This window comes from Aotus nancymaae, unplaced genomic scaffold (genome assembly GCF_030222135.1).
Source record: "Aotus nancymaae isolate 86718 unplaced genomic scaffold, 86718_ANA_hifiasm-v0.15.2.pri h1tg000002l, whole genome shotgun sequence".
Taxonomy (NCBI): domain Eukaryota; kingdom Metazoa; phylum Chordata; class Mammalia; order Primates; family Aotidae; genus Aotus; species Aotus nancymaae.
The window spans coordinates 26,528,115-26,542,878 of record NW_026988413.1 but is presented as its reverse complement, the minus strand read 5'-3'; the positions used below and the strand labels follow the sequence as shown (position 1 = coordinate 26,542,878).

At 42.1% G+C, this 14,764-nt stretch overlaps 1 protein-coding gene across 1 annotated transcript in view; it reads right to left on the bottom strand.

Annotated features, from left to right (window-relative positions):
- The window catches only part of COPG2 (COPI coat complex subunit gamma 2), a 142,703-nt gene that overhangs the window by 30,713 nt on the left and 97,226 nt on the right, over positions 1–14,764 (bottom strand). Inside the window, exons 15-20 of the mRNA XM_012473985.2 lie at positions 14,426–14,501; positions 13,319–13,422; positions 12,603–12,728; positions 11,722–11,784; positions 11,128–11,267; positions 10,397–10,568 (exon numbers count right to left, since the gene is read on the bottom strand). Coding sequence (XP_012329408.1) covers positions 10,397–10,568; positions 11,128–11,267; positions 11,722–11,784; positions 12,603–12,728; positions 13,319–13,422; positions 14,426–14,501 — 681 coding nt within the window. The remainder of the gene's footprint in view (positions 1–10,396; positions 10,569–11,127; positions 11,268–11,721; positions 11,785–12,602; positions 12,729–13,318; positions 13,423–14,425; positions 14,502–14,764) is intronic.

The following is a 14,764-nucleotide window of genomic DNA, read 5'->3' as shown; positions in this document are numbered from 1 at the left end:
TGGTGCTGAGAGAAGGCAGGATGGTGCAGGTGGGACAGTACCTCCCTATGCAGTTCAGGAAGAAAGCAGAAGGAATGACCAGCCTGGGCCTGGGAGCTGGGAAAGCAGAGGGTGAGTTGGCAGCATGTGGGAGAGCAGAATAGAGGAGAGGTGTTCCCCAATGGGCAGGAAGAATGAATTGGAGCAGGTTATGGAGCCTAGCACCTTACAGAGTGAGCTTGTTGAGAGGATCAGGGAATGTGCTGCAGCAATGGGGACATGCCAAGGAGCAAGAGTGGGTGTGAATGCAGAGAGTCCTCTTTTTTGCCCAAAAGGGGCAAAGTGTTTGATGCAGGTCATGGAGAAAGCATGGTGTGGGTAAGACAAGGGAGGAATGAAGGAGAGGCGAGATGAGGCCACAGGAGCAGGGTACAGAGGTCTTGGCACCTTGGAAACATTGAGGACAGTGTGTCAGTAAGGGCATGGCGAGATGATGAAAGGCCAGGGGACACAACAGAGAGATGAAACCACTGTTCCTTAGAGGCAGGACTGAGAATATAGTGACGACTGAGAATACAGGATGGTTAGGGGTGAACTGAGACAGCAGATGGACTCAGTACAGCAGGTTGAGGACACGGACGCTGGCAATGGTGGCACTGGTTGGGGGCATGGCAGGAAGGGGTCAGAGCTCAAGAAATATTCCTGAGTCTGTAGATTGACTTGGAGGCAGCAGGGCACCGGCACTGGATGTTGAAGATGAGGTGGAGTGTCTGGGGGATGACAGTGGAGGAAACAGTGGATGGGTGGTGTAGGATTTACATGTGAACCTTGTGTGGAAAAAGTGAGATGTTGGAGTGGGGCAGCCATGTGGAGGTGCTGCGATGCGAGTGGGGTCCTGGAAGCTGATGGGAAAAGAAAGATTTGTGGTGCATGAGGGGAAAGAACATCATGAGCCTGTGGGGAGCTTACTGCCCATACAGGTCCAATGCAGAAAAGGGGAAGGAGGAAATCAGAGTTCCCCAGATGGGGCTTTATCAGATCTCAGGGAATTTGGTGCCGTGCCTCTTATCAAGGCCAGCCCATAGGACTAGGGCAGGGTGGAAAAATCCCAGGCTTTTCAGAAGTGGATCCTTAGGAAAAAGTAGAGGAAAAGCGCCTAAGTCGCTCAGGGTAAATGGAGGAAACAGAGCATCACTGCACATTCAGGCAGCACCTGCATGGAACCTACTGACAGGTAACCTTGGGGCTCGGGGATGGACTCATGTGTTTTGAGTCCAGTATGTTGGCAGAAAGATGCCTGCAAGTGTTAGAGAGAACTAATGGAGAGGAGACAATTTCCAGTGACCACTGCGTCTGAGCTTCTGTTGTCAAGGGAGCCTGAGAGGATAGAGGAGGTTTAGCTTGCAACTGAAAATATGCACTACACCACACTTCACTACAGAGGCGCATGAAGTTAGAAGAAGGGGCCTTAAAACACAGGTAGCATCTTAGATTTAGTGGGAGATTAGGTCAGTAGTAAATGGGCACATCGGAAGGCAGTATGCCCAGAGGTGATGAAGGTTTGGGTGCTGATACAGGGGCTTCATTTTTGGAGACTTTTTCAGAAGGCAGAGAGGAGGAAAGGAAGGACAGGATGGATGGTAGGACCTGTGTAAGAAGAAGGTCTTACAGCCTAAACAAGGGTGTAGTAAAGGTAGTGTGGCCAAGAGGGAAAGAAGAAATGGTGGATCCAAATGGCTTCAATGGGGAGTGCAAGATCAGGATGATGGGCAGGGGTGCATCGGCTCATGGGGGCCTATCAAAGGTAAATGGAAATAATGGAGGTGAGGAAAGGAGGAAGTGGCAGGATGGCTGGAGAGTTTTGTAGGAACTCACTTCATGGAACAGAAAGAGAAAAGAGGAAACAAGGCTGAAGTGGAAGAGGGGAAGGAAAAGGCAGCTTAAGGGAAGGCATTGGCCTTCCCTTAGGAAGCGGATGAGTGGAATGAGTGAAGATCTGTAGGAGCAACAGAAAACAGTTGTTGAAGAGAAGGTGGGATAGGGAGAGGATGGAAAAGTTTGAGTGGTGAGAGCAGGTCAAAGTAGTGAGCGCATCCCTATGGAGAAGAGATGACTGAGTCTGAAGAAGCGACAGGCCCTGGGTGGTTGAGAGAAATATGGGCCACAGACAGGCAGGTGTCTTCCCTTGGCCAAGGAAGCAAAGAGAAGAAATGTGTCACAAGGGGAAAGGCTGCAAGAAAGAATGTCGAAGTGGGACGATGAGGCAGCACAACTGGGGAGTCACCTACAGAAGACAGACAGGGTGGAGGGGCCCCCAGGGAAGGATGGAGGGCAGAGAGCATGGTGGAAGGGAGCCGGGCAGGAAAGCCACAGGCAGGACAGCCACAGGCAGGACAGCCACAGGTGGAGCCAGGAGAAGGGGGAGGTCTCAGAGTAGGAACAAAGGAACCTGGAGTGCTCAGGGTAGCCTGCAAGGTTTGGCATGAGGAAGGGGAGGCATAAAAGGGGTGGACAGCAATGTTCAGGAAGGAATGGCTGCTCTTAAAGCCTTGGACTTTATTGCAAAGGTGCAAATCTTGGGCCAGGCTCTTTACTATGGATCCGGTGGGGAAGGGTGGGTGGTGGGGATGGGGTATGGGGTGGGGTCTGGGCTGAGGTCTGGGCTGGGGTTGACTGGGTTGGAAAGGAGGGAAGGATTGGGAGCAGTGGGGTATGAGTGGGAGAGGAGGTAGGGAACCAGATGGGGAGAACCAAGTCAAATTCTGGGTTGGAAAAAAACCTTATTTAACTCAGCTAGTGGGTTACATGTCTAATACTGAGGGTGATGAATACAGGCTGGGGAAGACTTCTGAATCCACCAAAAGAAGTAAATGATAGTGGTTTCTTGTAGGTCAAAAGGTCAAGGTAAATGGCTGGTTTTTAGGACACAACTGTGAACTTGGGAAGCAAAGGGGGATGTTTCTGCAGGATTGTCTTGTCAGGGATCTGAAAAAAGGAGGGGGGATTAAGGAAAACTGACAATAGTAAGCACCCATAATAAACAGGTTGAGACTGAAGATATTGACACAGTGCCTGAGAGTCCTATCAGGTGGGAGGACAAGAAGTATGGAGTGGGGAGGCATTAAAGGAACAAGTCTCCAATGCACACTGCTGTTTGGGGTCAGAGGTGTGTTAAAGGGCAAATAGAGAAGGAATGAGGTGGTTCCAAGCAGAGACTGCCAGGCCTAATGGGGGTGGGGAGGCAAAAGAGATGTTTGAGTAGGAAGTTTAATGGCAGGCATTAGAATGGTCTGGGTGTGAAACAAGGGAGTGAGGCCTAGGGAGTCAAGGTGGCCGTCCACAGCAGTGATTCTTATCTGGGGTGGGGGGCGGTTTTCACCTGGAGGGAGGGCTGGGGGCATGGACCCCCAGGCAGGCCTATCCAATCATCTGATGGGTGTTGAGCTCAGAAAAAGTAAGGGGAAAAAGCAGTCTCTAAAAGGAACACAGACAATAGCAAAGGAAGGAACTGAGCCCAAAAGATGCTTCTGATAGGCCCCCTTGGGGTCCTGCATCCTCAGGTGAGAATCACTGGTGGACGTGGGAGGAGGGCGGGTCGGGCAGAGATGTGGAGTATGAGGGGAAGAGGCACATGCGGCAGGGCTGAGGGAGGCATCAGGGTCAAGACTGTCAGGTGTGGGAACACAGTTCCCGACAGACCATGACAAGGATGACAGCGAGCAAATGGATGTAGCTGAAAGGCACCAGGGACCATGGTGGTGGAGCTGAGATTCCCAACGCCTTGGTCCCAGACTTGAGGACTCAGGTGGAGGAGTGAGGCCGAGAGAAGGGCCCCGTGACACAGAGGAAGTGGGCTGTGCGGGCGACAGCAGAGAGCAGGGAATCTGTTGTCACGGGAAGGAAGGCGCAAAGGGGGATGGAGACAGCGTGGAAGGAGAGTGTCTTGAAGACATGGGTGCTAAGGAGGGACAAGGCGGGAGGAGGATGGGACTGGCAGGGGCACCCAGGAGGAATGGAGAGTCGGGTCTCAGGCAGGGCAGGAGAGGCAGGTTGAGACCGGGTGCGTTTCTATGGGGAGGATGAGGGTGGGCAGGTGGAGAGGAGACAGGAGTGAGTGCTGATGACAAAACTGCTGTGGTGACAGGAAGAAGGTAGCAGATTCAGAGGCAGATGCTCCCCAGAGTGTTTTCACACGGTGTGAACGAAAGGACGTGAAAGGAATCAGGAAAGTTTAGGGGAGTCAGGACTGTGGGGCCCTGGAAAGAACGCATAGCCTGGGCCACTGGGATGTGGGCACAGATAGCTGGGCAGAGCTTGTGGATTCGGTATGGTACGTGTGACGCAGCGATGTCTGCATCTGCTGTAGCAGTGGATGCGGGGCCAGGTCAAGAAGGGAGGACACATCTGAGAACATGACTCAGGCAGTGGGAGAATCACAGATGGTGCTGGGAGAAGGCAGGATGGTGCAGGTGGGACAGAACCATGCTATGCAGCAGAGGAGGAAAGCAGGAGGAACGAACAACCTGGGCCCAGGAGCTGGGAAAGCAGAGGGTGAGTTGGCAGCATGTGGGAGAGCAGAATAGAGGAGAGGTGTTCCCCAATGGGCAGGAAGAATGAATTGGAGCAGGTTATGGAGCCCAGCACCTTACAGAGTGAGCTTGTTGAGAGGATCAGGGAATGTGCTGCAGCAATGGGGACATGCCAAGGAGCAAGAGTGGGTGTGAATGCAGAGTCCTCTTTTTTGCCCAAAAGGGGCAAAGTGTTTGATGCAGGTCATGGAGAAAGCATGGTGTAGGTAAGACAAGGGAGGAATGAAGGAGAGGCGAGATGAGGCCACAGGAGCAGGGGGTAGATTGTATAGTAGCTTAAGATGGCACTTTAAGGAAGTATAGGCAGAAAGTTGAGAAACTGAAATAATTATGAATGATTATATGGCAGGCAAAGTGTTTGCCTAATATTGTTACAAACATTGTTTGATGCAGGTTGTGGAGGAGAAAGCATGGTGTGGTTAAGACAAGGGAGGAATGAAGGAGAGGTGAGAGGAGGCCACAAGAGCAAGGGGTAGATGTGTTGGCACCTTGGAAACATTGAGGACAGTGTGTCAGTAAAGGGCATGGCGAGATGACGAAAGGCCAGGGGACACAACAGAGAGAGGAAACCACTGTTCCTTAAAGGCAGAACTGAGAATATAGGATGGCTAGGAGTGAAGTGATACAGCAGATGGACTCAGTACAGCAGGTCGAGGACATGGATGCTGACAGTGATGGCATCGGTGGGGGCAGGGAAGGAAGGGGTCAGAGCTCCAGAAAGATTCTTGAGTCTGTGGACTGACTTGGAGGTGGCAGGGCACATAGGACTGGATGTTGAAGATGAAAAGGAGTGTCTAGAAGATGACCATGGGAGGCAACACTGTGTGTAGACTGCAAAGTTTCCATCCGCATGTAGTGAGAGAGAAGCTGAAGTCTGGCAGCCATTGGAAGGCAGTTTTTGGAATGCAAATTGGATGACGGAAGTTTATGGCAAAAGAAGGGACAGGAGGCAGGTAAGAGGAGAGATAACCTTATGAATCTGTGCAGGGCTCAGCATCGGTAAAAGGGCTGACATGAAATAGGGGAAGGTGGAATGCAGAGTTCCCAAACTGGGGGCACTGGCAAATCTCAGGGGCAAGTCGGCGGTATGTTCAGGGTAACAACACTTAACCTCTTGTGGTAACTACTTCATTGAGTGGGAAAACAGAAAAAGAAGAAACTTTGTAGAGGGTGATGGTAAAGCAACCCCAACCGATATGGAAGGCAGTGTTGGCCAACTGATATGGAGGGCAGTGTTGGTAATCAGTGGAAGTCAAGATTTTGAAAGCAAAAGATTAACAATGTAAAATTTGCATGTGTGGGGGTTAGACATAGGTTATTATGTGTTTAATGTGATCTCCAGCAAAATTAGCAGAGGCCAAAATGAAAACGAAGTATTACTCTGTTTAACAAGATTGGAATTAAGAGGACAGTATACAGGTTATATCAATTTGGGAATTATTTAGGAATGTTAGAGTTGGTAAGGTGGGTATTGTTGCCCCTTGATCCAAAGTATAGAATAATGGCAAAGAGGAAAAGTATATAGGAAGACCTAGTCATTAGGGAATTTGGTGGCTGCCTTAAAACTCCTTCAGGGAAACACTTAATGAATGCTTAGAGTCAGGAGAATAAATGGTCCCATATAGAGATAGATTTATGAAGCCAAGTCTGAAGGAAGAGCTTCATTAGCAATCCCCAGAATGTCAGTTCTACTAGCCAAGGATGCAGGTGAGTATGTTGGATACCAAGAGAACAGAAAGGAAGTGTTCTGAACACTGGAGGTGGGTCAAGGAGGAAGCTTATACATATTCACATGTGAATTGATTTCAAGGATGGATGAACAAAGACCGGGTGGTATTAATAGAGCAGGGTTTTTTTTCCCCTAGGGCAAAAGGCAGAAATGAGTGGGTATACCATGATTAAATTGCATTCTGTAGAGATGGGATTATTTAAGTAAAGTCAGCAATAAAAATTAGAGATATTGAGGATGATGGGGTAGAAAAGGGATATCAAATAGGTAGGAAGATGGCTTGAAAGGGAATGAGAGAAATTTCAGTGAGTCTGAGGAATGGCAGACTGGGAATAAGACAAGTAAGTGGGTGAATAAGGAGGTCTCAGACTGAGAATCCTGGCAGATCTTCCAATGGGTCAAATTGTAGGAATACTGATTTTAAAGCCAGGCTGAAGCCAATTCTAGTGATAAAGGAAGGGGGAAGGGTGGCTGAATCGTAATGTTCTACCAATCCCCCTTTTTTAGTATTTTGAGTTAAAATTCAGATTAAATGCTTGGCTTAGAAGAATGCAAAGTTTCCTCATTAATATGGATCCCAGTGAGTGAGTGGAGGTGAGTTAAAGAACTCTGAGGCAAATCTTACTTAACCGAAGTTGTGTTTTTAGTATAGAATGCCGAGTTAATATGGTTAATACTGAACAAAAAATAATGCAAGGGAGATTCAGAGAAGAGCTACGAGTCTATCAGATTGTTTAGTAGCTTATGATGGCACTTTAAGGAAGTGTAGGCAGAAAGTCAAGAAATTGAAATAACTATGAATAAGTCTATGGCAGGTACTATTTCTAATGGAAATCAGAAAATAAACTCACATACATGTACTGTTACAGCTGATCTTAGTACGAATATTTTCTATTACAGATTGTTTTAAAATAAGTTGTTTACATTTGTCGAAACGGTTCCAGATAATGAGAAATATGATGCAATAAAACCTGATAAATAAAAGCAATACAAAGATTAGAATGGTTCTGAATAGGTAGTGGAATAAAAAGTTAAATTGGTAGTGGCATTAAACAGGTCCAACATGTGGAACAAGTGGTAGAGTGTTGTGTATATAACATATATTGTTACTGGTGCAATAAATATTCAGGGGAAACAAAGCTGCTGAAAGACAATGAATGCTTGGAAGGATTGTTGCCTTAAAGGCTTTTCTAAAACTTTTTGGGTAAAGGACAATTCTTGAAGGATGAAAGATAATAAGTAGGACTAATTACACAGAGACTTATGATGCCCATAGTCTTTCAAGAAATTGCTTTTGAGAGAGGTGTTATGGTAATATATTGATGTTGGGTTAACACAAATTTTTCAGATAGGGTAGATTTTTATACATTTATAGAGTAAAGGGGAGGAGGAAAGATTAAAGGTAGATTGAAGAAAGGAATAACTGATAGAACAACTTCCTGGAAGAGATTAAGGATATGTGTTTTTTGAACTCTTGGGAAGACTCGATTCTAGAGAGGATAAAGGGAAAAAGTGGATAGTTCTAGAATTAAACACCAAAAGGTTCTATGTGTCTGGCACCATGTAAAGCAAATTACCTATTATTTCATTTCATTTCATTTCATCCTATAAAAATCCTAAGAGATCAAATAATTTGTCCAAGATTACACAGTCAGTATATAGCAGGGTCAGAATTCAAATCCTCATCTGTCTATCAAACCTATCATTCCTTTCTATTACGCTATACTCTTTTCAAGTCGAAGGAAATCAAAAATCAAGAATTTGTTTTTTCATTGTGATTATAAGGAAAAACATTATTTTTCTGAAATCAGACATACTGATGTTTAAGACCTTGAGGTGATAAGTAAAATTTGGAATATCTGTGATGGGAAAATGCAAAAAGGAGGGAATGGATAAAAGATATCTATTATCATCTATGGCCTGGTATTTCACTTCTTTCATTGTATAGCATCGATTTTAGATTGGTCATGGATGAAAAATTTGAGAATTCTGACAAAAACTAAATAGAAAGGAGTTTTTAAGCAGGTATATGATGGGTCAAATATAACTTACTACTAACAAAACTTTAAACAATTCCCTATATGCCAAACCTTTATAAACAAAAATCGAACCAACTATCAAGCAAAAGAGTCCATAGCCAGCAGACCAAATGTTGAAATATCTGGGCTAATTTGTAAGATCTATGTTTTAAAACTCGTTAGTGAAGAGGGGCGAGAAAACCTCTCTCCTCTTTTTCCTCTCTTGGTGTAAATGTTTTCTTGTTGTTGGTTTTTTCCTATACTATATATGTAATTTCTATATTGTTGTTTTGTGTATTTTGGTATTATAAAATTGTACTTCTTAGATTCTGTTAATAATTCTTACTGGGGTGTGAGGCACCTGCATTATCAGTTAGTAAAATGAACCTGGAGAAGTGGGAGGAGCTAGTATTCTCAATTGGCAAGAGATGATTGATTCTTCGATGGGTTCAGCATTTCACTTCCCTCTGAAATTAAGTGGCAAAGTAATAGCATCCCTTAAAAATCAGAACGTTGGTGAGAGGCAGAATAGCAGGAGGAATTTTGAAACATGGAGAGATGGCTACTGGAAAAAAACCAATGAAGTGCAGAGTCTCCCAAGATGATGGTAGAAGCCACAGGACTACATTAAGATTGGGCCCAAATACTAGTTTAGAAGAGGGTAAATAAAACTAGCTTTACTTAAGAGTACAGCCAGCTTAATTACTGGCTAGTGGACATATTTCAGATAAATCTAACTGAAGAGAAAAACAGACCAGGAGAGAAAGCCAAGTTATAAGGAAATAGAGAAACCTCACAAAGGGATAAAGGAGGTAATTAAAGGTTAAAGCCAGATAGCCTAGAGCTCAAAGGAGAAATACTGGAGGCCAGATAGGAAAGTGCCTTCCTACTCAGGGGGTTAGGGATCCAGGGTGGCTGGAGAATAGAAGTAGAGTTCCGCCCAGGACCAGAGGGAACAACCTGGGATTCAGACACAGCAGTGGTGCCAACTTGAATCTACCTCGTGCTAGAGTCTGAGTAGCCTGGTCTATCACCCAACACAGATAACACTGGACAGGGGCTCCCAGGAAGCAACATCTAAGAAGGGAGTTTGGAGAGGGGCTAAAAGAAAGCAGGTTAAGCCCCAAATGTAACTGAATGATGACCAGGGATAACTATTTACTAGTGCTTTTATGATTTCTTGTAACTCTGTAACTTCCCCAGTATTTGTTAATTTTTTTTTAATTCTGTTTTTCCTGTACTTAAGAGTAGTAAAAGTTTTCAAAACATAAATGTGGTGTGTGTGCTTATTTCTTTAAAAACTGGGTTAACAGTTATGAGTATTGTGCAATGAATATGAGAAGAAAAGAAATCAAGTGGGAAAATGGCAGTAGGGGAATCAAGTAGAATAAATACTTGACATTCACAAGAGATAGGTCACAAGACCTTCCCAAGTTTCCAAATAAGTAAATACTACTTTTGGCACTAGCTGGCTGCCTTTCAGGGGCTATTTCTACCCCCGGCAAAGACTGCATATGGGTCAAGTAGAGACTTACAAAGCCCTTCTTAATGTGGACACATATGGTTGGCTAAGCCACTCACTAGGCTGAGACATACTCTCAGACACCAGCCTTATGCTACAGGACCTTCAAAAATGATGTATTTTTAAATGCCAACAATCTACTATATACCAAGTTCCATCTAACTCGATAGAAACTTCAAGGAGAAGTGGGTCAAGACTCTTCGTAGGAGACATCAGGTACATTAACTCTCACAGTGGTCACATTTTTCCAACAGAAAGCTTGAGTTCCTTTTTGTGCTACTGCTATACACAAGCAGTTTCTCTTTTAAGATTAAATGTCCAGCGAATTATACTCAGAGATTTAGTTTTAAAATTAGTATGTCTGCAGCAGTAACCAATTTTATAAATATATATATTCACACACACACAAACCCATATACACACACACTCATTATCATTACATTAAATTCTAGAAGAGAATCACATTCTTAAACTGAGCATTTGTCCAGATAGTTGAAGAGCTCACAAGGTAATGCATTCTGAATCACATAAGTATCTCTGCCCTTCTGAGGGTTAGTACCTGCTGTAGGGTCATCATCAGGCAAGCGAACAAGAGTGTAACATATTCCTGGCTGGTTATAAGGGAGGCTGGGGACTGGGATACAACACAGCACTTCATAGGAATCTGATGGCTCCATCTGCACTGTCACTTTTTCCAGCAGTTGGTCATTGAGAGTGTTGGTGCAGTCAAACTGAAAAGCCAGTAAATGGAAAAGTTGTGAAGGATAACAAGTTGTTATCCTTCCCACTCATAACCCGCAACTCAGCTCTGGAACCCACTATACCTTCTATCTCTAAAGAGCAGGGTAGGTCTCCTCCTAAGATTCTTCTTTTGGCAACAGGGAGAGCCTTATTCTTGAGGTCTTTTGTTTATATTATTCATCACCTTTTTCTCTTTCCTGAGACTGCTGTACCAAACAAGATGGCAGAAGTCTGATGGCTGTCAAATCTAAGTTCTTAGATAGCCCGCTTAATCTACCTTGATGTTAAGTGATAATTTTTAAAAGCTGGTTATACTTTATATTGTCCAACTTCTTCACACATTTCAGTTTTATGTTCTTTAGATTTTAACCATCAAAAGTTACCCATCACATGAAGGGATCTCTATAGCTCTGATGTTAAGCAAGAAAACCAGAAATTCTGCCAAATCAATTCTCTATAAAAGAGACTAGAATTACAGGTAAAAGATATTTGTCTCAAAGCATACCAGCTTATACTAAATCCCTACAGGAGCCAAGGGTATTATCTTACCTGGAACACAATATGATTGGTAAACATATGCTTGATACATCGAACAAAATATTCTGTTTCTGCTTCTGTAAGTTGAACAGGCTCAGAAGACTTGAACAAGGGTCCTATATTCATAAACTCAGGAATGGCAGTCAATTGTTCTATCAAGAAAAAAGAACGCAGGATATGAAGAAGACAGAGAAAGACTTCACTCTGGATGCTTAAAAAATGTTTTAGTTTTCACAGCCTTACTAATAGTTGAACATTCAACTAGTATGTCCCCAAGCTTTAGTGAAATAATCTTTTAAGTAAGTGAGCTTATATATTCATAAAAGCGAAAAAAAAAAAAAAGAAAGAAACATAATACTTATTTATTTTAGAATGAGTTCCCTGTTAACCAACAAGATACAGATAAAAACAACAATCCCAGTTAGCAATTACAAATTGGAAAGTTCATGGACTCCAGGTAGTCTTGGCAAGTATACCCTATGGTCTTCAGCCACATACATACTTCCTATACTAAGAACTGATCAAATTGAATAAAACTGGTGGACTTCATTATATTTACAATGCCTAGGGGCAAGATTATTACTTCTAACCATCAAATCATCATACCTTGGAAAATGTCTTGCCTGGAAGGAGCCAACTTCTCTGGCTTAGTAGCCACAAGTGTGATTTCTATAAAGACAGATATGAGCAAGTGAGTGAATTTCTCCCCTTACTATCAAGATACCAATACAGACAGAGATAAGAGCAGACATTTCTAGCAGATATATAATGAGCTATTACTAAATCATACTTATAGGTTATCTGTCACTTCTGGTGGAGGACATTCAAATTAAAATGTATTTAGTGAATATATGTTGTGAAACCATAAAGTAAGCCCTAAAAATATAGAATTTACTTTAAATGGACTGGGATGTACAAAAATTACTCAGAAAAGGAAAAACAATTTATTTTTAAAATCTTCTCATGATCAAAATAGGAAAACTTACTTATGTCAACAGAAAAATTGAAAATAAGCATAAAATTGTTTCTTCCCAGTTTTGTGTTCTAACCACTAAACATTTATGCCTCTTTTTTTTTTTTAAGTTTTAAAGTTAGATATTCTTCGGGAATATTTTCATAATTGTGTCCCATAAATTCTTTTAAGACAAACCTCCAATAACAAAATTAATTAACTTAGAGATTATCAACTTCAGAAAATAAAAATAGGAGGCAACAGCACTAATGCTGCTCTGAGATACACAGTGGCAACTGACTTCAGATACTGTAACATTTGCATTTAAAAAAAAACCTTCATCTTGGAGTGCATTTCATATTATTGCTTTTATGTAAAAACCAGTTTTCTTTAACTCTAATAAAAATGTCTTAAATCTAAAAGATTTATGAGGCGTGACAATTAAATGAGTATTAGAGAAAATATGCTAATATTTTTTAGTTTTGCAAAACTACTTATACACAGAAAAACTAACAGAGTTAACTGTTCCCGTTACCTGCTTTCTGTTCAAAGATGGGAGCCATAGCAAGAGGAATTGATTTCATGTCAAACGGTTTTTCTGAAGGCTCCAACGTGTACTGGTGTAAGGCTTTTTCCATCCCTGGTACAGAGACCGTCAAACCTATGAAACACAGAGAAATTTCAGCATATAACCTCAAGCCAATCCTCAAATCCAAATAGGCCTGGATTTGTAATATTTATCTAAGCTTTCTGAAGGAAGAGAAAAATATAACCAAAAGCTTTATAACTTAAATATAAAAATAAAAGATATGACTGAAACTGCCTTATAAACTTGTAAACTGACTTATTTCATTCAAGGAAACATGGGAGCAGAGCATATACATTTTCAACAAAATATATGTACCTCCCAGAAAAGAAAGCAACTTAGCTATATGGGAACAATGACAGCATAAGAAAACAGGAAAAAGGTAAACCCATCCAGGAGGGAGTTCAAGGAGAACCAGCAATGTGTGAGCAATGTTCTTAAAAAATGTAAGGGCCCAATCTATATTCTTATAGATTGTTGCAAAGGAATTACCATTACCAAATCAGAAAATATCCCGTAAACACAGGTTTCTCTAGAAATGGAAGTGCATTCAAAGACAAAAACCAAGCATTCGCCTAATGAAGTGAGCTCATATGCAAATCATGAAATATGCTTCCAAGACACCATTTGAGGAACAAAAGTGTACATCCTTGGCTTTCACTGACCATTAAAGATGTATGTGGCATTCAGTGCCATCTGCCTCTGCTGCAGCACATTCAGATAGAAGGTAGCTCTGTCTCGTACCTCATCATCAGTATCCATCATACACCTGTCCAGGGGAAACAGAAGAGTCATGTCACAGGATGCCAAAGATTTCTAATAGCTCTACTACCAAACCTGAAGGATGGAGCTCAGGTCATCATCTGATACTATCTTTTAAAAAGTGCTCAACAATAGCCAATAGTGGCTCCTAAAGTCTCCACAAATAAATCTTGGGTACTGTTCTGAATTATTAAAGAAATATTGTTTTTGTGAATCACAAGCACTACATAAGTAGGCATTAAAATAACGAGGAGCACAAGAACATGAAATAGCAGTCTGGAGTCTTTTCTTCCATCTGTAACCACATGCCCCTTAAACTTAGACTTCTCTGTAATTAGGAAATGGGAGTATTATACTTTCCAAGGATACTAAAAAGATAAATAAATTCAAAATCCAATTGTTATTGCTCAGATGACAATCTGTTTTATGTAAACTAGCCAACCTTTGACTTGTAATTTATCTTCTTCAATTGTAAGATGCAATCACAGTTTGCTAAAGCAAGTCTTTTTCCCCATCAAATAGTCATGAAGACAATGAAAAACTATTATTTTCAACTTTGCATAGTGAATTATCTAATATCATTTTAAAGTAAGCCCTGCTGTATAAATTGAGGCACATGTATTTAAGTCACTTTCTCAAAATCATGTGAAAGAAAGCCAAAGTCAAATGTGACATGTACCTAGCACATTAAATACTATGGAGAACTAATCTTTTAGGGAATGGGGCTGGGGAGAGAAGCTCTATAAATAAGAGTGAGGAGTGATGGAAACATGTAGGCTATTGTGGAAACCAAGGCTAGGACACTTCATGAAGTGTTTGGTCAATAGCACATCAAATTGACTGAGAGGTATACATAATTACTAAAAAGAGAAAGAAATTGCCATTTGCCCCGACTTACTCCATTAGCTCTACTCTTAGGCCTTGTAGTGCATCTGCCCTATGGTACAATGAGTTCACTATTTAACCATATGGAATTCTTATATATTTTTAAAAGGCATTATTTAACTTACCTCTGTAACAGTACAAGGATGCTTGGGAGAAGACTCTCATTCTGAGCCCCAAATTTAGCCAAAGCACTCACAGCAGCTATAATGAAGCATATAATTATGCTACATAAATACTGGTTTCTCAGAGTTAAGCAATAATCATTCCAAAAAAAAAACAATTAGAAAAGTGTCCCCATGTTTAGTGGAGACAAATTCTCTTGTTTTATTGAGTATTTCTTGGTCTTATTTCTTTGATTCTGTTAAGCATAAACAGAATTCTCCGAGCCCAAGAGAGCCTGAATAGGAAAATCTTCCAAGCACTGAGGGAAAAGATTCATATAGATTTTCTGTAAGAGCTCTATC